The following is a 23,797-nucleotide window of genomic DNA, read 5'->3' as shown; positions in this document are numbered from 1 at the left end:
GTTAACTTGCGCAAGGTAACTAGATAAGTAAAATATATTGTAGTTTGGGGGATAAATGTGCGTTTATTTATTTATTTTTTTTCAATGCAGCGCTAATAGTTAAAAAATTTTGGCGCAAGTGTAAATGTTTTATTTTAATTGAATGTGACAATTTATCTAAGCAACATTTTCTATTTACAAGTTTGTTCTGTTGGTGTTTCACAAACAAGCAGACAAAATAGCAATAAAGCAGTTTACATACAAATTGTAATAAATATAGGTGTTTCAAACTGGGATTTGCATAAACCCTTTATAATAAAAGGCTTTTTCATGATGTTGTTAGCATATTAAGTATAACTGTTGTGTGAAACTGTATATTAAAACGCTCTCGCTGATTTATTGTATACTTGCTATACATGCTGTGCATTAATGTTTGTTCTTCATGTCAGCACTACACTTGGAGCACAGTGTAAAGCATTTAGTTTTTAATGAGGTTTCTACAAGTGTCAGTGCATTCTTAGTGTAATAATGCATAGACAAGCACAGGTTGCCGTTGGCTGCTCATTAAATAAAACGGCTCAGTGGAGGGCACTGGTCATTTCACCTTGACTGTAATGATCGTGCTCTGTTTGGCCTTTGTTGCCATGGTGTGCTCACGAGTGAGCGATTGCTCCAGGTCACATGTGATTAATGACAAAGAGCTGCTGTTTTAGATGAAGCAACTTCTTCCCGTTGCCGTTTCATCTCTGTGCATCATTTACCTCCGCTGACGTGACGCTGTTGTTTTTGTTTCTCTTCCAGTTGAGAGGGAGGTGGTGCAGAAGAGAACATTCACCAGATGGATGAATCTACATCTAGAGAAGGTCTGAAAAAATTCATTTAGATCCTATGAACCAAGTAGATGTAGTCTATAGACTTCAGATGTTCAGAATTTCATCATTGCAGACCTATCCAGCCATCTTTGTGCTGGCAACACATAGCCTAATACAAACAGGAAGTGAATACCTCTATCTCTCTGCTGAATTATTAATGAAGGAAATTGAAATTGTAATTTCTTAGTATTAATTATGCATGAGGTAGAAACATTAACCTAAATTGTAAGAAGAATATTAGGCCTGAGGAAATGTATTTTGGGGAAGTAGTGGTTGAAATGTATTGTACTTTTTTAATACAGTTCAATTGCTTACTTGAATCATTTTTTAATTAGTTTTTCAAAATGCAGTTAATTGAAATATAAAAAAGTATATATATATATATATATATATATATATATATATATATATATATATATATATATATATATATATATATATATATATATATAATATCTTACCTATTGTTTTTTCAAATTAATTCAGTATGCTTCTTAAGTTCATTTTTACTTACAATAATAAAAATGATATTTTAAAATATTTAACATTTGCAAAAAAGTGTTGATTTTAACTGTCTGAGACTCCCTGCTTCCACTTTCACTCTCAGATTTTTCCTTCTCCTTTCATTAGTTACCAGAAATGGCGAGACAGACACAAAACACACATAAACACATACATTTGCATGAGGCATTAGTCATTGAACACAACAGCGGGGCGACTCGTTTCAGCCTGCTCTTTTGTTTTCTCTGGCAGCTCTCCGCCGGTCTTCTTGTGTTGTAGACAGCTTATAGATTGTAGTGCTTCCATTCTTCAGAGTCTCATAATACTGACTGAAAACACTCAGTGATGAATCCTTTGTTTTCATACACAATGTCACTCTATTCCGTGACCCCGAGTTTGGCTTCTTCTCAAAACTTCGACCCACTATTGGACAATTACACTTTGTCTGATTTGTTTTGGTGGAAAATTTCACCCTTAACCCTCCAGTTTCCACTGTTGTCCCATCATATCCTTTTTATTCTTCTGGGAAATGTTCTCAACATACATACATGTGTTGGCTTGTTTAAATCATATTCTGTAAATAAATCACTCAGAACTGCTCAGAGTTCTCAGTTTTGTTTTAAGTATCAACTTTTCACATCTGTCTCCTAAAAATAAAGCAGTTTTGATCTAATATAATTCAATATTTTATGAATATTTTAGTATTTAATTTTGAAATCTTTGACTTTTGATTACAAACTCTCTGAACAATGAGAAGCATTTGATCTTTGTCTTTTAGGACAACAATATAATTGATATTTAATTATTTGATATTTGGATGTTTTTTTTTTTTAAATATTCATTAGCATTTTTCTCACCTTTTATATATATAGATTGTGACAGAAATATAATATTTCTTGATTTTGCACGAACTGCATGTGTTTTTGGTGTGCAGTGCAACCCTCGTCTGGAGGTGCGGGATCTGTTTCGTGATATCCAGGATGGGAAGATTCTGATGGCTCTACTTGAAGAACTCTCAGGATCTAAACTGGTGAGAATCATTTCACCAGATTTTCTGAATCATAGTACTTAATCTGTTCCCACGAATGACTAAGAAAATGCTGACCTTTGACCTTTCAGCTGCATGGCTTCAAGCCGTCCTCGCATCGTATTTTTAGGCTCAATAACATCGCCAAGGTATTGACATTTCTGGAGGAAAGAAACGTAAGTATCATTTGATATCACACACCCTCACAAAAAACAAATAAAACTTCCTGAAAGTGTGATGAATGTGTTTCTGGTTATAGGTGAAATTAGTCAGCATTGATGCAGCTGATATTGCAGATGGCAATCCATCCATAGTGCTTGGGCTTATCTGGAACATCATATTGTTTTTTCAGGTAGCGTAATCTTGTTTTTTACCTGTGTGTTTCTTTATTCTTAAATCTTGATTGCATTTGGATTAGACTTCATTTAATTGGATTTACTGGGGTAAATATTTAAGCAATGAATTAATTGGCACTCAAGAGTCTTTTCTTTGTGGGTTTAAGTGGCTGTGGGAAACAATGATGTCTAATTCGACCAACAATTGCAAATACAGCACCTTCTGAATCTCTTGGCAATGCATGTGAAACAGTTTATTTTCAGGGTTCTTTTAATAGACGTTTCATTTTAGTATTTCTTTAGCATTTGTAACTATGTAAAAACCTTTACTGTCACTTTTGAGCAATTCTATCCATCATTGGGTGAAATAATAATAATTTCTTAAAATAAAAATCTTACAGTTATACACATTTAAATGATAATAATATATTTTTAATATAAAAAAAATACATTTAATAAATTTAACCATATATTTAAGTGGATTTGGAGGGATAAATAGTTAAACATTGGATTAAGTGCAATTAAAAAAATAGGCTGTGGGAAACAGTGATGTTTAATTGGACCAGTGGTTGAATATGCACATTCTGAATCTCTTGGCAATCGCATAATATTGGTTTAGGGTCCAAATGTGCACTAATCTTATCTAGTTTTATCTAGAGACAAAGCAACTCTTTTATCACTTAAGAGATCAGTGTCAGTGTTAAGATAGAACAAAGAGTTTACTTAGCAGGATGATAGGAAAAGCCACCACGCTGAGAAATTGCCTGTCGTCTACTTGTTCAGTAATGACCTGTTTGTATTACAGATCAAAGAACTCACGGGGAACATTAAGAGTCAATTCCCTTCCTCCTCCAGCCTGTCATCCATACCCACCAGCTCTGATTCAGACACTTCCCACTCCAGCACGCCCTCAGATGAGAGAAAACCCACCATTGCTCCAAGAGGTCATGGAAGGGTGATCAAGACCCTCCTGCAATGGGTCCAGAGACGTACTAGAAAGTAAGTGATTTCATTGGCCACTGGGAATTTTTTTTAAAGTGAGATTGGCCGTTTATTCAAAGCATTGCTGGATACTGTGTTCTTCCAGATATGGAGTTGCTGTGCAGGACTTTGGAAAGAGCTGGACAAGTGGTCTGGCTTTCCTGGCTGTGATTAAGTCCATTGACCCTAGTTTGGTTGATATGAGAAGAGCGCTGCTCCGAACGCCCAGAGAGAACATTGAGGAAGCTTTCAGAACAGCACACTACAGCCTTGGGATCCCAAGACTGCTAGAACCTGAGGGTAAATATCAAAGTGTTGGATGTCTTTGCAGCCCCAAAATCTATTTGTATTTGTACACTGAAGTCACCCTTTAACAAACATGAATGTAATTACATTACGTATCAAAATCAAGTGGCATCTGCAAATAAATAATGCTAGAATTTTCTTCTAAAAAAAGTTTCACTTAAAAATGATAAAGTATATATTTAATAGTTAATTATAATTATATATAGTTAATAGTTGCATAAAATACATTTAAATAACTCATTGTTATTCTTAAATAGCTCTTATTATCTGTTACTTAAACATATAACAATATTCTCATTGGTTCTTGTAATAAAGTGTTTATAATGTTCCTTATTTCTCATCCACTTTTGGATAAAAGTGACTGCTAAATTATTACATTTAAATGTTAAATTAATTGCACTTTGTTATTACGTTATGTAAAGCAAAATATATTCAATATTCAAGTCAGGCTGTGTCCAAATACCTTTTTTGGCCATTGTATTTACTTGTGTAACAAATTGAATCTCAGTTACCTTCCATTTGCTGTAGCTTTGATTTGTTTTGAAATACATTTGCACATTTTAACTAAAATTATGTGATATAACTCGTCAGATGTGATGTTGAACCCACCTGATGAACAGTCCGTAATGACCTATGTGTCCCAGTTTTTGGAGCACTTTCCTGGAATTGAGGAGGTAGGAACATTTCATCTAATTACATCACATCAATATAGGACAAGTATTGTACTTCTAAACTAAATGTGCTTTCCTTAATTGTTTTCTATAGGATGACACATTAGATATTCTAGAGCGAAACAAAGCCGGCACTCGAATGAACGAACCTCCTGTTCGGAATGGAGTACAGAGGAAACGGGAGTCTTATATGGTCAAGAAAGATGTTATTCAGCCACCACCGAAGATCTTCATCTCCTCAGTGTCTGAAGATCGTGAGCAGATCACCTCCCCAGTCCTTCCACAGTCCCCTGAGGACAAACCTTGGGCGAGTGAAGGGTCATCGGTGGGTTCAAGTCCAAGTCCTGCAGTTGACAAGCCCCTCTTGGACTTGAACACAGACGTGTCCACCATTAGCTCTCCGCAACCTTCGTTCTCTTCGGATTCTGCTGTTAACTCTCCAGACTCGTGGAGCGAGGTACTTAGTGAGACTACTAACTCTCACCGGATTAATGAGGATCCGATAATCGAGAGCAGTACTGCTGGTACCGTTGAACCAGTGACCTCCGATTTAGGATCACCAGTTTCACAAGAGAGCACGCCGGAGAACAATTTGGACCGTGAGCTTTTCATAGATGAGGGAAACTATTCTCTCGGCTCAATGGATAGTTTACATGCCAAATCTACTGCGCCATCTGAGGAGGACGATGCTTACAAATACATCTTAGATCTGAAAGAAGAACAATCTGCTAATCATTTGCCCAGTGAAGACATGAGGAATGAATCAGAATCTTTAGAACAAACCGAAACGAATCCTTTGGAACACCAGGAACAAGTCAAGCCATCGTCTGATGATTCTTCATGTTTGGAAAGTGACTCGGGATACTTTCAGGATAATAAGGAAGCCATGACAGCTCAACCTGAAGATGAGAGTCTACTCACTTCCAATGTTGATGAAGAAGTGAGTGGAGATCTGGGATCTGGAGATTCCTATACAAAAGCCATGCAGAGGGACACTCTCGATTTGACGGATGGACCTGAGGAGAAGCCTTTCATATTTGAGGATGACAGTGAGCCTGAATGTCCAGTTCTGCAGTACGAGATGGTTTCTATATCAGGAAGTGAGGAGGATATTAAACTGTGTGCTGATTTGGCTGAAGAACCAACAGAGGAACAAGACAAAAATCTTACAAATGGTCATTCTGAAACCAATGAGAACAGTGACCTCCGTGATGGGGAACAAGAAGCTGTCTTGGAAAGCGAGGTGAAGGATGTGGTATTTGAGGAGCCAGAAGAACCTATCCCAGATTGGAGCCAAACAGAAGTTGAGATTCCTGATGAAGATCAAGTGTGTTATATGTGTGGAGGTCCTGTGGCAAAAAGCTCAGCGGAATCAAGCGAACAGGGTGACGATTGTCTGTCCCATTTAAACTCAACTGAGAAGGACTGTAAATCAGACTCGAGACATTTCAGTGAATCAGAAGGAAACTCTGAGGACAATCCAAGGAAAAAGAACAATGAATTAAATGGAGCTGTAAGTGATCTCAAGAATGAACCAAGAGAGAGTAAAGTTATTCATGAAGATCTGCTTATTATAGGTAAGAGCCACTCGGAAAGTGGGTCAGACGGCGTAAGGAGGACAGAGTTTTCTCACAATACAAACAGTGAAAGCCAAGCTCAGGTTTCAGACAATACGGAGCCTGGAGGGGCCAAGGATAACAGACCTGTATCAGTAGTGGAGTCCCACTATGAAGTTCTGAATTCAGTCTCTGAAGCCAGTGTGGAGCCTCTTTCTGACACCAGCATCCATGATGGAGAAAATGACTCTACACCTTCCCAAAGCCCGCACAGACTTCATTCAGAATTTTCCAGCACTGAACTACCAATTGAAGAGGAGACCACTTTTGAGGACTCAAAGTTTATAATTGGAGTCCGTGGGTACCCTGAAAGACGTCCCGCAGAGCTACGCCTGTCCCTCAGCATGACTCCGCTTCAGCCGGCACCTCCTAAGCGTTCACTTACTGAATCAGATACAGACACTGAAGACACTTCAGAGGACCACGCCAGGGGATTTAAGTCCAGAAAGGTTATTTTTCATTCTCACTTTCCTATGGCCTAGAAAACAAGGCGCAGTTTAATGCGTGGACTGACCTACAAACAGAAGCAGTGGTATCAGCATATGAGTTCTTTCAAGGTCACGACCTCCTTTTCCAAATGTAGTTCACTTCAGAGCATTACTCAAAGTGATCTTTCCTTTAATGATCTGTTACAGTTGCTATCAAGTCCTTTGAGTATAGCCCAAATATTCAGAGCCAAAAGTACTAATACTGTATTCATTTTCCTCTTTAACATGCTTTAATTTCCTGATTAAAGATTGATAGTTGAGATGAACTATGAAAGACAAGTTCAACTGGTAACGCTTTAGTATAGGGACTGATTCTCATTATTAACTAGTTGCTTATTAGCATGCCTATTATTAACATATTGGCTGTTTATTAGTACTTAAACTAAAAGCATATGCATAAAAGCACATATTTTTCATGACTATATTCTACATCCTCATTCCTACCCAATACCTTAATAACTACCTTACTAACAATTAATAAGCACCAAATTAGGAGTTTGAGTTAAAAATCGTAGTAAATGGCAAGAATTTGACCTTAAAATAAAGTGTGACTGTTCAATTCCCTCACATAACGAGTATGTGGATCAGCTCTCTGTAGTTGGGTTCAGTTACAGTGTCAAACATTTCTTTGGTGTGGCATTCTTGGAGCCACACATGCTTTTACTGTTCATAATGAGCTGTGGTGCTCATATGGGCTGTGTCAGATCGAGTCTGGTTCTCTACTCTCTCCTTTGTCTCCAGTTGATGTTTTAATAAGAGTGGACAATGAAAAAAAAAAAAATATATAGTAGTTGTGATTCTGATATATAAAAATGTAAACTCATTTATTGGTATAAATAGTATATATTTTCCATAGTTCATCTGAACTATCACTCACCTCTATATATACTACTGTTAGAAAGGGGTTTGTAAGATTTTGCCCAAATGTTTTGCCTGGTCAAATATTATTACAATTAAATGATAATAATAATAATAATAATTCTGTTCTATTTTAATATAATGTAAAATACAATTTAGTCCTGTAATGGCAAAGATGAATTTTTAGCAGCCATAACCTTAGTCTTCAGTGTTACATGGTCAATCAGAATAATTTTTAAATGCTGATTTGGTATCTGCTTAATATTTTTATGGAAACCACAATATTTTAAACATTTATATATTTTCATAATATTAAACATTTTCAGGATTTTTGATGAATAGAAGATTTACAAAGAAAGTTTTTATGGGACATTTTAAATGTCTTACTGTCACTTTTGATCAATTTAATGTATTGCTGCTAGGTAAAATGTCAATTATTTAGCTTTTTAGTATTGTTAACAATAAGTTATTGAAATAATTCAGTACTTGTTGCAGGGACAGTCAATAATTTTACTAAAGTGGAAGTTCGTTATCTTATTCTGGATATTGAAGTTCAGTCTTGCATTATAGATTCACTCTGTTCTACATGTGTCCAACTAGGACAGAGCGGGATACATGCATATCCAGGAGCAAAGCCCGTTTGACAGGCACCCGGGAGAATGGGGCGCGGTGGAGCCTGATTCACCCACTGAGCATTGTGAGACCGTTAAGACAGATGACGACCTGACCAGCGCTGCTGCCACAGAAAACACTGGGGCTCTGAGGTACAGCTCTATTAATAGAGTCTGCTACAGATACTCAGCCCGTGCCACAGGGGAGCATTCTGTTTTCTGAAGGATGTGACCTCATAAGCCTCTTAGATCCATTGCAAATTGCCTTAAATGTACTTAATGTTTAGTTTTAAAAACTGGTTGGTGAACAGGTCATATCCATTTCAGATCAATGATGCAAACTTTTTAATCTTACAGCATGTCGGGTTAATGTAAAAAAAAAATGTGTGTTTTCCATTTACAGCTGATTGAAGTCATGAAGTTTACTCTGCTTTTGGCCAGGATTCAATCTGTCATGAATAGATCCGCTTAATTGTAACTTGGCTCCATATATGGTTTCTTAAAGTGCAGTGAGGCATATGAAACGTGTTTTATCAGCCATAACAAATTTGTCATTCTCTTAAAAGGGAAGGAGCTGGGAGGGATGCAAGCCAACCTTTGACTACTATACACTTGAGAAAGGTCATTGACATCACTGAATCAAAGGTTTGTTAATGCAAAAGGTATTATTAGTTACAATAAAATGCATAGACTTTAAAGGATCCAAGATGTATCTAGGGGCAAGAGTATTACAGAGACTCCTGGGTGGGCTCTTTTGACTTCTGCCTGTAAATAAGACCCAGAAAACACTAGAAGCCACATAGCAATCTGCTAAACAATAGTCAGAACACCTAAGCAACCACATAGGAACAATCATTCAAATTTAAAAATCTCTTTGAATTATTTGATTGCTCATCCTCAGGGTCATCTCTATATTTATAGGGGTTTGTGGCAATGTTCCTGTTTGTGCCCCCTAATTTTACAACTTTGTAATGACATCAAATGTTTTTTTTTGGGTTTGTTTTTTTAGAAATTAATATTTTTATTTGGCATGAATGCATAAAAGAGGCAATAAATACAGATATAATATATCAAAAAACATTTTGCTGCTCTTTCAATTCATCAAAGTGTCCTGAAATAAATTATGTTTACACAAAAGATTTTCAACATGGATCATAAGAGGAAATATTTTTGAGCTTCAAATCAGTATATTTGAATGATTTCTAAAGGATCATAGGACACTAAAAACATATCCATTTAAGATCCATTTTGGCATTACAGAAATAAATTACATTTGAAATATATTACAATTTTAAACAGCTATTTTAAATAATAATAATATTTGATTGTTTTTACCATATTTTTGATCAAAGTAATGCAGCCTTGGTGTGCATAACAGACTTATGACTTATTGGAAAACAAACAAAAAGAACACACTGAATTCAAACATTTGAACAACATTGTTTTATAATGATTTCAGCTTGCAGTGTAAGTTCCACATAGTTAAAATCGATAGAAGTTGACAGCCTTATTTTCTGGTACTACATTAATGTACTGTTAATTTACATGTTATTTGGTTTCACCAATCTCTTGTTTTCTTTTCACTAGGGACAAAATGGGAAGGCCTTAGACCGCAGCAAAGTGGACAGTACCATCATAAATAAAAGGTAACTAAAACTATACATTCATACTGAATATCTTCAAGACGGATTAAGATGAACCTATAAGATAAACCTTTTGATAAAGTTATCAAAAATAAAAATTGTAATGCAAAACAAAGACTTGTATCTGTGATTCAGCCTGGGGTGTGGTATTATTGTAATTATCTTGTTTTACAGAAACAGATAATCCCAATTTCCACCCTAACCTCATGCAATGTAGCAATTGGAGTTGACTCAGTGCACTTAAAACCTGTTCGGGCAAACACTTCCATCCCTGTTTTATTAGACCTCACATCAATAAAACAGGAGTGTTTGTATTTGTTCAGACTGGGTGTCTTCTTTGTACCTGTGATGGGAGGGTGTTTGGGGGTGTGGCATGGGTTGTGTTTAAGCCCCTAAGGTATTTTTAATCCTCAAATGTACGATGCTTTATGTTGTCAGTGCCAGTCCTGCAGTGATGAAATTGAGTAAACGTTTGCAGCAACAGTAATCTAGGAAATATGGAAGCACAATGTATTGCGACACACCGATACTTGCTAGCCTGAAACTGTTTTTGCAGTTATTTAACATGACAAGACGCTTTCTTGACTTACTTTTCTGACAAGTCACTTGACAAGCATTTGTGTCCAGTGGTGACATATTTTTATTGAAACCACAGTACAAGATGATCCATCGATATTTTTGGTTTGTTTTCTTGAAAGAGAAAGACTGTACATTTGAAATGTTTATCTGCTAAAGATTTAGTCAACTGTTATGAGGATACTAGCATTTACTGTATATTAGGCTCAGAGCTAACAGACACAGACTAATGCAAGAACAAAAAAAGATTTCATAGGTATTTAAAGGTATAGTCACCCCAAAATAAAAAAGATTAACATTTACTCACCCTCAGGTCATTTGAAATGTATATAAGAGTTTGTTTATTCATCACAACGGATTTGGAGAAATTTAGCATTACATTGCTTGCTCACCCTGCAGTGAATGGGTGGAAAATTTTGGATTATTGTGATGTTTTTATCAGCTGTTTGGACTCTCATTCTTGTGGCACCCATTCACTTCTGAGGAAACATTAGTGAGCAAGTGATGCAAAATGTTAGTTTGTTCTGATAAAGAAACAAACTCATCTACATCCTGGGTTACTTTTGGGTGAACTATTCCTTTAAATTTATTTAAAGCATCAGTGTGTATTTTTTATCTGCTTTGTTTACAAAAAAATGGACTTGACTTATAGTTTGTGCACTCTTTTTGTTTCATTACAGCTTGGAGATCAAGACTGCTGCGAGTCCAGAAACCACATATGACACAACCTTGTCCGACCTTGTCTACATCATTTTGGCAGCTTGGCTGTTTGTGTACTGCCTTCTTGTCCTGCCTCAGATTGATTTAAGGACGCTCCCTAAACTCCTCTTTAACACAGATGAATGACTGCAATATTAAAATACATATATAAGAAAATTAATGTTCACACCTACAACTCTGATCATGTCCTTCTAGTTAAGGAGTAGTTCACCTGAAAATTTAAGTACAGACATTCTGATAAAGAGTTTCTTTTGTGTTCAGTGGAACATGAGAGTGAGTGACAGAATGTATTTGTTGTTTGAGTGAACTATTCCTTTAACATGAACCAGGACCTCTGACCCAGGTCTTTAAGGCATAAATAAAAAAGATTGGCCATATTGATCAGCTTAGTTGCCTTTCGTATTTCCTTTCACATCTGCACACAAAGAAAAAGTGTTTTTTTCTCTCTTGGTTGGAGGGTTTTTGTTTTCAGTCAACTTTTAACTGGGTAATGTATGGATGCATTAAGTGCACATGGAGCACAATTACATAACAGATTATTTATAATGCTTCTGAAGAACATGCTTTCTTGCCTTTTATGTTGTTTAGGCATACATTATATGAAGAAAAAGCATCTGTAAGACTGTGCGTCTGTTTGTATGAAGTAAGTGAAGGTTTTTGGTATGCTTTAAAGCTATAATGCTATGAGATTTTGAATGTATCTTTTTTTTAAGTGATCACATTAGAAACACCCCTTTTATTTTTTGCATTATATAGTAAAAATTAAGGTTTTTCAGCACAAATACATGCTTAGATTATATTCTGCTAACATTTTTGATATGATAAGGCCAGGGTATTATGGTATAGATCTATATTAAGAAACATCATATAGGGCTCTCTAAGCTTAGAGACACTTTTATGGTGTCAACAGCACTTTTTTAAAAAGACTCAAGAGAAGGACTGCCAAAGATTCAGTTAAAGATACGGAAACCTATCCCCAACACAATGAACAAATTATGCATTTGCCTATTATTTTAATAATAAATCCTGCACTTACAGTAAATATTTTATGCATTCTACAAAAAGCAAGAGTACACAAGATAACAGATTTATGGGTCATTTTACACATTTATAAATACAATATATTGAGTGAAATCATAATATTTTGGACACTGAAGGTGTTAGTGGTGGTTTTTAGGTCTCTGGACTGATATAAATCCCAAAACCGAAGGATTTAATTTGAGCCTGTGGGGCCTGTAATATGTTGTAAAAAGTTATTTCTTACGTTTTCCTAAATTGTAAGCTGAAATATGAACTGTACAGAACAGAAGAAGCACACTGGCTGCTGAGAGCTAGTCGCATGATCATTGCAAATTAAACTCTGGCCTAAAACCAGAATGTTAATGCATCCTCATAAATTTATAAGCCTACAAAATATGTCCGAAATTGCAAACAAGCCAAACGTCCTGCATGAGAATGTGTATGGGAAGTAACTTGTGTCTTTAAACATTTTTTAAAGTGACCAAGTGAATCCATGTCCTGCTTTTGTAATGAAAACTGTTACATTTTCATGTTTAAATGCACTGTAGTGCAATAAATGATATATCCTTTGGATGCTGTGTCTGTTGTGTGCTTTATTGTATTCTGATTTCATACATTTATCATTTTAATTTCTGAAAATGCAAGAATGAAATGTTGAATTTACTATTTAGACTACTTTAGTTTCAGTGTCTATAATTTTTTACAAAGCCAAGTCAGCAAATGCATTATTTAAAAGTTCACATTTAAAGACACATTTATTTCACCCAGTATATGTAAAGCAGCTGTTTGCATTAAAGTTTAAATTTTACAAGTAAACTTACTTAAGAAATTGTGAAAGGACGTACTGCATGCGTCGTTAAGCATGAGAGCATATTAACAAATAACGTTTTTAATTCTGAAATGCTGGAAATTTGATGCATAGGCCTATATGTGAAGATAATTCAGCATTAGAACGCGTCAATCTCCCTCTAGTCAGCGGGTATGCTGAAATCTTTAATTTGCTAGTAGCGCCATCTGCTGGTCGACTCGAACATCTACGTTTGTTTATATATGTTCACGTCGTGTTTATCAGGCTGTCGACACACCTCGGTTTAATAAACACATAAAATTGAAGGATAAGCACAGAGAGATTACTTTGCCATACTTAATGTTTATCTTTATCAAGCATGAGGTGACGTAATACGGCTCACAGTTGGTCGCCTCACAGACAGTCAAGCAGCAGCTGTGGACAGGTGATGCAATTAGCCTAAATTTAGTTGAGAATTCCACTGTTGGCTTCAAACAGCGATGCCTTTTTGTCATCTGATGCGGTTTTACCCGGATAATCCAACCAAATGTTGTTCAAACTCCCTTTAATCCCACAAAATCTGGTAAGTGCTCCAAATTCAGTCCCTCGAGGTTCAATGTCTGTTATGGCTGCTTGTGGCACTTTCCAGGAATAGGGTACAATTTGTTGACCCATTTATTTATTTTAAAGCATTAGAGGCACAAGTCCCATGTTTTTTGAACGATTAGATATGTTAGATAAATTATTATCTAACACGAAATTAACCTAGCTTGACATACAACTTTATAAATTGGGTAATTTGGCCTGTCAGAGACTAGGCTAACTATTACTAACATTATACAACGTCACATTTTTGGCATAATCTGTTTAAGTCATGTAAAGTTAATTCTAGTAAAAGATTTTATATATTATTAAAACATTACAAAATGTTGCTTAAAATTAAATGCATAAACATAAATCGTTGATATTGAAGAAAAAAACATACTTCTACAATTAAAGTTGTATACAAATATTATTCTAGACCATCAGTGTCACGAATCATTTTCTGTCCTTTTTGTACATTTATGGTTGTTCCATATTTAACAGAAACTTAATTTTAGCACCGAAGAACATATTAGAGACTCATCAAGGAACAGTACTGAACTACATGTCCTTTCTGCTAGACTTGCTTCAGTTCTCCACGATTCTTCTCATCTGAGGTTTCGTCACTGTTTGCCAAACTCGCAGCCCTTTTACCAAACATGTAAATGTTCTCTGGGTACAAGAACATTCAGTTCTCGGATCATTTCAGCGTGTGGTGAAACTTCAAGTGGAAAATGCAATGGTTATTCCTTTTTAATTGTGTTTTACTAGACTGTGGTAAAATAAAATAAAAAATAAAAATAAAAATAAAATAACACCAACAACCAATCTTTTTTTTAAGCTTATTTATTTACTTACACTGATTAAAAAAAACATTTAATTGAACTGTTTACATCTTTAGACCATATTTGCATAAGCCTCTATCATTGCACAAGTTCAGCAGGTACCGGCGGCACACTATAGTAATGTTTATAAGGCAGACGAGCACATAATATAATCATACATTTTCATTTATTAAAAGGGGTTGGGGTGAGGGTGTTTTTATTTGGAACAGCTAAATAGCAGCAGTGTAAAATCAGAAACCATGGAAATTCATGAGCTCACCGGTTTGGTGTAATACTTTGACACAAAAGCACTAGTAAGCAATAAGGACAGATGGACATTATCCTCTGTATATAAGTGTGTATCCTCATGAGTCAAAGCAGCAGCATTGAAAAGAGAGATCCTTAATTACATGAATAGTTTCTAGCACAGATATAAAATACACTGACATTACCATTTAAAAGTTTGGGGTTTGTAAGATTTGATTCTCTCATGCTCACCAAGACTGCATCTATTTTATTAAAAATGTATTAATATTTTTTTTTCTGTAAATACAAAGCTGAATATTAGCATCATTACTCCAGTCTTCAATGTTACACGATTGTTCAGAAATCATTCTAACATGCTGATTTGGTGCTCAAGAAACTTATCAATGTTGAAAATAGTTATGCTGCTTATGTTTTAATGGCAACTGAAATGCATTTTTTTTTAGGATCATTTGATTAGAAAAGAACCGCATTTATTTTCGATATTATTTTTGTAACAATCTTAGGTCTCTACTATCACTTTTGATCATTGTCATGCATTCTTGCAGAAAAAAGTATTGGTAAAAATTGTACTGACCCCAAACTTTTAAACTGTAGTTTACAGTATGCAGTCATGCAGGTGAATTACCATTTACATGTGTATATTTATAAAAAAAAAAAAGACTGATAAATCCATAAGACCATTACATCACTGCTCAGACATTTGCGGAGAAAGCATTTGTCTTCATAAAACCATACTGGCTATAATATACAATATGATGAAATTAAAGCTTAAAAATGAATAATTCAAGTTTTATTTGGTGGGTAGTCTATCTTTAAGTCCATAAGTATTATTCAAGTATTCTTATTATTACTATCATTATTGTTATTAAGTGAATCTTACCACATACCAAAACTTATCTGGCTTCTGAGCGATGCATGATGTCACTCTAGCAAATAAAGCTGTAATTTAGGCATTTAACTGGGCAGTCGAGAATTGTAATACAGATAAAGAAGTGTGACTATTAAACTACAGGATTATTAAAGTGCAGGGAAATTAAGTGCATATGATGTTTTGTGTTGTTCAGAAAGACAAGCTTGCTGAAGTTGCTCTGATGGTCTTGGCATCATATGACGGGTCCGTGGGTTAAATAACCTCTGAAGCATTGGGGAAAACATTAACATTTTGTATACCAACTACATAGCATGTCAAATTCTAAATACTTAATTCTGATGTATTTATAATATAAAAACCGGTTGCATGCATTTAATAGTATACTCTACCAAATAATTAATTTTTTTTAACACAGATGGTTTTTGCTTTAGATATCTTTAAATTATACTTTAATAGCCATTCTTGCATAATATTTAATCGAATCCTTAAATAATCAAATCTAAACTTGAGTTGCATATTACTAACTTAATGTTTATTGAGATAACATGCAGTCAGATGAATGTATTCACATACCGGTTTGCTGATGGGCTTGTATCTCATCCAGGCCAGAAAGACTGCGGAAGGACCGTCGCTCCTTAAAGGCCACAGTAGGAAGCATATCCTCCTCGTCCCTCAGCTCCAGTTTTGGCACTTGTCCTGTACCTGGTAGCCTGATTACAGGCTTCATGTTCTCACAAGGCAAGTTGTCCTTCACTGACGCAGTTTTCTAAAGGGGACAAAAAGTGAGCAGGGCCTCTAGAGGAGGCATAAACAAAGCTCCTGCCAGTGATAGTCTTACCTTGTTATCAGACTCTGTCTTTCTTGTTCTTTTCATGATTTCTTCCAGACGCTGATTTGGGAAAAAAATGTAAATCACAATATACATTAGGGTCGGTAAGATTTTCTGTGTTTTTGAAAGAAACCTCTCATGCTCACCAAGGCTGCATTGGTTTAAACAAAATACAGTAAAAACAGTAATATTGTGAAAATTACTTCTTATTTTATTTTAATATGTTTGACATTTTATTTGTTCCTAAGATGGCAAAGTTGAATTTTGTGTCACATGAAAATTTTGATGTCATTTGTATATGTTGATTTGCTGCTCAAGAAACATTTCTTATTATTAATATCAATGTTGAAAACAGTTGTGCTGCCATGATAAACCATGATAAAATGGTTTGATTAATAAAACAGCACTTTGTATTATTTTGTAACATTATAAACTGTAATTTCTGTTAATTTCTTTTTCTTCTTTTTTGATCAGTGTAATGCGTCTTTGCTGAATGAAAGTATTAATTTCTTTCAAAGAAAAATCAACAAAAACGTACTGACCCCAAAGCTTTGCATTGCAATGTTCAAAATATAAATGATCTTCTCATTTTATGGGTGAAATTTCACAGTTGGCTAAATAGCTGTCTGTTTCTAAGTTGTACCTTTTTCCTTTCTTGGCGTTCGGCCTCCTCTTTCTGGAAACGACTCTCTCTTTCCAGTCTCTGCTGCTCTTCCAGCACCCTCTGACGAGCCTCTTGCTCCCTCTGAGAGTACATTATGGAGGTTATAGGAGTTTTTTTTACTTTTTTATTTTTTTATTTCCAATGATCCATTTAACACATGATCGTAGCTTTATTTTAGGTGGGAGAAAAAATGGTCAGAGGCCAAAAAACTTGACCAAAAGACAAGTAAGATGGTATGTCAGTGTGAAAGGAATCTTTTTCTTAAGCACTTCCCACTGGTCAAATCAGCCTCAAATTAAAGCCAGAGCTCAAATTGTATTCACTTTTTGGTTACACTTTCATATGATTTAACATTTGGAAAAATGATTTAAACAGCCAAAAGCTTTTAACACCTGCTGTTGAAGCTTATTTTCTTCCTCTTTCTGTCTGCGAGTGTTTTCCTCTTCAGCCTTGAGTCGCTCTTCTTCCTCGGTCTTCTTCTTCTCCTCTTCCAGTTTGAGGGCCTCTGCTTCTTGTCTGGCTCGTTCTTCAACTCTTTGACGGGCCAGTTCCTCTCTGTTCTTTCTGCAAAGATGAGCTCAGTTAGGTGCCTAATGCACTTTTAAGAATTTATATCTGTCACCATGAAGTCCAAACTCTGTGTTTTCTAATACAGAATTTTAACTTGAGCACATTTAATTGTCCAATTACTTCAGCGAAGAACAACTTAGATTGTTGCCTTTTTCATTTCAAAAAAACAATTCAGCACTGATAATCAAAATCAGTTACAGTAAAATACTAAGACATAGAAGAGGACATTCAAGAAAGGTAAGGATACACAAAAAAAAAACCTTTCCATCTCCTCTTTCAGTCTGCACTCCTCTTCCTCCTTCTCTCTCTGGAGTCGAGCTTGTCTTCTTTTCTCAGTCAGCAGGCGAGTGGCCTCTTCAGCATCTGTAGTCCAAGCAGCAGCTCTCAATTGTGCTGCATCACCAATCTGACTTGGTCCTGAAAGTGAAAAAATTTTAGAGAGAGAAAGGATTTTTTTTTCCATAAATTTATAAATATCTGAAATATATAGATATTCATATAGATAATTAAATTATTATATAGTATATTATTTAAATTATACATAATAAATGAAAGATTTGTGTGTGTATATATAGAAAAAAGCGAAGATATATATTACACAAAACATTCATTTGTTCCACAGTACAGTAACCTAATGCAGTACTCGTCACAAAGAGCAATTTTAGCACATTTTAAACAGAATTTGTAATGTTATTAAAATGTGGAAATTATTGGAAAACTTTTTTCACTAACCATTAGGAATCTGAGAGCCTGCTGATGGGTTGGAAGGCCCATTAGTAGCTGGATTCGACAGGAGTTGGTTATCTTGCAGACATTGTTGAGCAAGCGATTCCTCAGATTCTAGATCCTCCTCTTCTTGCAGTGGAGGCAAACTGTCTTGTTTAAGTGTGGCTTGTCTGATATGTGATCTGTTCTGCAGCCTTTGAAACGGGTCAATAAAGAGAGAACGGGTCATAATGTCCAACAGTATAATTTTGTGATTTTTGAGAGTGTGAGGAAACTTAAGTTTAGTTTTATTCATTCCTATAAGAAAGTGAAATCACTAGAGCTCTTTAAAGCTGTACTACAGCATTTTGCCTCTCTGTCGCCACCTGTGGTTGAAATGTAAAATTGCAAGTTGCTGCTGGAGATGTTTCTTACCATTGTTCTTCTACATGACATTCAATGATATAAACATGAAAATTACTGCTATATTTAGCAGTGATATTAAATTGAAAGACTTTAGTTAAGAGATTTTGCTGTACAAATATATAAAACATACCGTGATGTTGGGAGGACAGTATTCTCTGGTGGTTTTGTGTCCTGTTTGGGCTTGATTTTGTTTGTTGTTGTTTGTAGCTGTGGCTTTTTCAAGTCCAGTCCCACAAAATTGCCTTTTACCGCCTGAAATATTTTTTGTAAAAATTACATGCAGTATGTCATGCAACAAAGAATCATTGATTTTTATATTTCAACAAATGGTCTAAAAATGAATGTGAACTCTCACCAGCTCTCTGTTGGTGGTTCTTCGGATGGCGATGTTTGGACTTGAGCTTACAGGCCTGTTTGCCACTTTCCCGCAGTGCACCTGGAGCTTGCGTGTGATGCTTGAGTTCATGGTATGACATGAGGCTGAACGACGACAAATATGAACAACTGAAGATGTATGGTGAAGTAATGAGGATGAATGAGTACGGAGAGGTTTAAGCAATGAGCATGAGAAGAAGAATACGGGAAGCCGATATTTATTACGTCCAGTTCCAAATTTGTGATTTCCTTGCAATTTGTGAATTCCTCAGTCTAAAGTGATACCTGTGTCTCGTGACAGACACACAGCACTCTTGCTTCTGGCTAGATAAGAGACGGTAGGAGTCTGAAGACGACGGACAAGGTCAATCTCCCATTGACTAAGAGAGCGGCGTTTAGCTAGAGGAGAGCAGAAAGCAGAGCAACTAACAGAAAGGGAGTTGGGAAAGTAGATGCAAGGCTAGAAGAGAGTTTTAGTGCCAGTTACAGTATTGCATTTTAAATCTCATGTTGAAATATTCACCATTATTGTTTTCATTCCTGGCGACCCTTCGTGAGCAGTGGCCAGGTTTCTGTTTGGCCTTCTGACTTTTCTCCATCGTCTTCTGCACCACAGACTCATAACGCTCCTAAAACACAGGATAAAAAAACACTCCCATTATCCCATGCTCCGTGTGTTTTTAATCATGGTTGCAAAATCTCCACAGCAATTTTTCATCATAGTTGTTGCAAACAGTGCTACAGTGTTTATGAAACCCACACAAACAGATGGTAGACACAGTCTAATATCTGGACACATTTGATTATAGTGGTTTCTCATGATTCTGAAAAGTTTTTGATCTCAAGTTTTATTTTTTAAATTATAGTAGTTTGTGTTTGTATGTGTGTGTAAAAATTTTTTGAATATTGTGAAAAAGGTCTTTTTTTTTTAATAATTTTAAAAAGTATAACTTTCATATATTCTAGATTCATGACATGTAAAGTAAAACAATTCAAATGGTTTTAATTTTTGATGATTAGATCTTGCAGCTTCTAAAATTCAACATTCCAGTATTTTAGTATTCCAATCCATATTAGAATATTTACATTTGAGATTCATTAAATGACCATCGCTACAGTTTAAATTCCAGGTATCTCTTGTTCTTGTTCTTTGAAACTACAATAATGGGGAAGACTGCTGACTTGGCAATGGTCCAGAACACAATCATGGCACCATCCACAAAGAGGGTAAGTCACAGAAGGTCATTACTGAAAGGGGTGGCTGTTCACAGAGTGCTGTATCAAAGCATATTAAATGCAAAGTTGACTGGAAGGAAAAAAGGATTTCCTATTGGGTAGGAAAAGGTGCAGAACAAACAGGGATGACCTCAGGCTCCAGAATAACGTCAAGCAAAGCCAATTCAAACACTTGGGAGAGATTCAAAAAGAGTGGACTGAAGCTGGAGTCAGTGCATCAAGAGTCACCATGCTAAAACGTCTTTAGGAACAGGGCTACCAAGCCACTTCTGAAACTATGTAAGAAGCATCTTACCTGGGCTGAAGACAAAAAGAACTGGACTGTTGCTCAGTGGTCCAAAGTCCTCTATTCAGATAAAAGTAAATTTTGCATATAATTTGGAAATCAAGGTCTGGAGGAAGACTGGAGAGGCATTGGATCCAAGCTGCTTGAAGTCCAGTGTGAAGTTTCTGAAGTCAGTGAGGATTTTGGGTGCTGTGATGTCTGCTGGTGTTGGTCCATTGTGTTTTATCAAGTCTAAAGTCAATGCAGCCATCTACCAGGAGATTTTGGAGCACTTTATGCTTCCATCTGCTGACAAGCTTTCTGGAGATTTTGAAATGTTTTACCTTACATGTCATGAATCTAGAATATGTAAAAGTTCACTTTTTGAAATAAGTTAACTGTGTGTGTGTCTTATTATATACATCGGACCAGTATTTGGAGTTATAAACAGGTTTGTTTATAGTTTTGGGGTTGTTTTTGTATGAAAATTAATTCAAATTTTTAATTGACTCTTTTTTAAAAAAAAATTTTTTTTATATAATGTCCAAACTGTTTTGGGAACAGAATCTCTCCCACCAACCAACGGTCACCATTTTTCTCATGCATAAACTCACTCTTTCTTCTTTGAGTCTCTGTTTGCGCTTCTCCTCAACCGCCATCCTCCTCCTTTCCTCTCTTTGTCGCTGCTCCTCCAACCTCTTCTTTCGCTCCTCAAGGTGTTTCTCGTAGAACTGCTTGGCCCGCTCTTCCCTCGCCAGCCAACCGCGCTCGCGCAGTGCTACAGTTCAGGTACACCAAAAAAAACTTAAAGCTTTCTGTTTGTTCTTTATTTGGCTATGATGTTACATGTTCAGAGTAAGAAAAATACCCAGCTGTTTTTGGTATGCCTCTCTGCGTTCCCGGGCCAATCGCAGTCTCTCGTCCACTTTCAGCACATTTAATTCTAAATTACAAAATAATCATTCTGAAATTTTTGCATGCAGCACATAATATTATAAATACAACTTGTTGCAATGAATGAATAAATGAGCAACTGGGAAGATTCAGCTCCAAAGTGTGAATCATATTTGACCTTTTATATCCATGGCAGCAGTATCAGGCACAAGAAGGCTTGGAGAAAGGAAAATGCTAATTAAATTGATGGATAAATATGAGCTTTTATAGACCTGTATTATTTCCATTTCGTTTGCTGATATTAATCTGTGCTGATTTGATGTTCAGTGGAGCACATGCTTTTCTTTTTTGCTCCAGGGCTGTGGGTTTAACATCAGATCTGGAACCTAAAAAAAAAAGAAGAGTCAGTTTACTGAGTGTTTAGAAAAAATAGAAAACTCCAAAAATCTGAAAATCTTTTAGTTTTTTGGTCAACGTTCTGCTGAAGTTTACCAAACTCTTTAACCCAGTTTGAAAAGCAGACAGGCAGGTTAGAAGGTCAGGGTGTGATGATTTACAACATTATGACAATGAGGAAGGCATAGCATAGTGGAAGCCTTCATGATGGATCTCTTTGTCTTTAAAGATTCTTGAAATAAGCACGATGATATTACTTCGAAACTTTGAGTGACGCATGTATCAGTTACATTGTTATTCAGATAAGTAGCAACCCCATTGTCTTATGGGAGTTTCCCCCTTGATAGTGTAATTTTGTTGTCAGTATAACGTTTCTTTAAGAAAATATTTTTGTAAAGTTTAAGTAAATGCATTAGTAGTGACTTTTAAATTCGAATGTTTCTGTTCTAATGTTCAACTGATCCTGAATGAAATGAATGAATCAACAATTGCAGCCTTGAAATTAATAAATCTATCTCGTAAACATATTTTAACCATTTTAGCCACAGACAAAAAACTTTTGTTTTTTAAACCCTGGGTTATGTTGACACTTCATACTCTGTACATTTAGCATCTCAGTGTCATAACGCAGCAAAACCTAAAAGTGGTGCTTTACAACCATGCAACATTACTTAACCCAGAACTAATACCCTTGGGTTAAAAAAGATGATAATTTAGTTTTTAGTGTATTCTGATAAAGCTATTGACTTAAGTGTATTTCAACAAATACAGGTCTGGCCTTCCATACTATTTAAACCTTTCTCAGTGTCTTTAAAAACACCTCTATAAACAAAAATTGAGTGCCAAAAGGCAGATATAAAGATGAACACGAGGCCTGTCTCATGCCAGTTTTGACTGTCCTCTGAATCAAGACAGCCCAGGGCTTTTACATCATTACAAAGGCAACATTTGTTTTGCTCTTGCTGTGTAGAACAACAAATTCAGCACCTGACTAAAGTGTAAGTGGCGATGCTGAACTTTACACTACAGATCACCACAACCATGCTGTCGAGGGATGCACAACGGATGCAGAACCTACTGCTGAATTTGCATGCATATTTTAGTCACTTGGTTTAGAAAATTACATTAGATGAGCTTGACATCAGGAGGCATTACATAACAGACATCTATCATGTGATGTGAGACCCTTATAAACACATTTAGCACAGCTAGCATCATCACACACATACATAACCCATTCCAAATACGTCACTGTCTGAGCTAACCATGCAGAAATGCATTGTTGTTTAGTATATACAGTAGAGTTAAATGGGTATATCTAACAGCTTTATGCTGACTAAAAGGATCCATATGTTTGTATCCAGTATTTTAGGATGCATATGCTCAGTTAATTTTGGACGCCGTATTAGCAGATGATATTGCAGTTCTAATAAATGTCATATTTATCGTCCGCATCTCACCAACCTCTCTGTTTCCTTGCAGTGTCGCACATCTTCATCCGTCCCTTCTCCGAGATCGCAGCGAGACCCAGCTCTGTCTTCCTCCACTCCCGCTCCTGTTCTGCCAGGCTCAGATGAGCTGGCATCTTACAGTGAGTGTGTGTGTGTCCTTCTAATACATGTAGAGCATCTGTGTTCCCTGTGCTCAAGTCTTCCACTCCAGCCAACGGCTTATCAGTGCATCTCTAGCAGGGAATAGACTGGTTGAGAGAGAGAGAGAGAGAGAGAGAGAGGCAGAGTGTGAGACTGATATTCTTCCTGAGGGAGCTTGGGTGAGCAGCTGATTTGCTCCTGTCTTGGCTGCGTCCATCACACGTGCACAGCAAGCAAGCCAGTGAACATCCATAAGTACAGAGAGCACATGTGCCATGCTCTCACAAAAGAAACCCACCCAGCTGGTAGC

General features: G+C 36.1%; 2 protein-coding genes across 3 annotated transcripts; one reads left to right on the top strand and one right to left on the bottom strand.

Annotated features, from left to right (window-relative positions):
* Window positions 1-749: 749 nt before the first annotated feature.
* Window positions 750-12,776, top strand: LOC113099649 (calmin-like; the record flags this gene model as incomplete). Its single annotated transcript, XM_026264536.1, has 12 exons — window positions 750-842; window positions 2,287-2,382; window positions 2,472-2,555; window positions 2,639-2,731; window positions 3,520-3,713; window positions 3,802-3,995; window positions 4,593-4,675; window positions 4,767-6,737; window positions 8,235-8,398; window positions 8,812-8,890; window positions 9,833-9,891; window positions 11,145-12,776. Coding segments are annotated over 12 exons (3,276 nt in total), but the record flags the coding sequence as incomplete, so codon positions are not given.
* Window positions 12,777-14,404: 1,628 nt separating this feature from the next.
* map7a (microtubule-associated protein 7a) lies at window positions 14,405-23,797 on the bottom strand. 2 transcript variants are annotated; one of them, XM_026264532.1, is made up of 15 exons: window positions 23,360-23,795; window positions 21,772-21,885; window positions 21,474-21,548; window positions 21,220-21,383; window positions 19,628-19,733; window positions 19,390-19,503; window positions 19,085-19,233; window positions 18,860-18,981; window positions 18,331-18,518; window positions 17,859-18,015; window positions 17,421-17,592; window positions 17,008-17,109; window positions 16,374-16,424; window positions 16,109-16,301; window positions 14,405-15,798 (listed from the first exon to the last, which is right to left on the bottom strand). In XM_026264532.1, the coding sequence occupies exons 1-15, from the start codon at window positions 23,478-23,480 to the stop codon at window positions 15,788-15,790; spliced, it is 1,839 nt and encodes a 612-aa protein (XP_026120317.1). In that variant the 5' UTR covers window positions 23,481-23,795; the 3' UTR covers window positions 14,405-15,787. The 2 variants fall into 2 exon arrangements, with proteins under 2 accessions (XP_026120317.1, XP_026120318.1); XM_026264533.1 differs by lacking the exon at window positions 19,390-19,503 and having other exon boundaries at window positions 19,085-19,209; window positions 23,360-23,797.

The sequence above is a fragment of the Carassius auratus genome, unplaced genomic scaffold, assembly GCF_003368295.1.
Source record: "Carassius auratus strain Wakin unplaced genomic scaffold, ASM336829v1 scaf_tig00216989, whole genome shotgun sequence".
Taxonomy (NCBI): Eukaryota; Metazoa; Chordata; class Actinopteri; order Cypriniformes; family Cyprinidae; genus Carassius; species Carassius auratus.
Note: the sequence above shows the minus strand (reverse complement) of the source record. Positions and strands in the feature narration are given on the sequence as shown.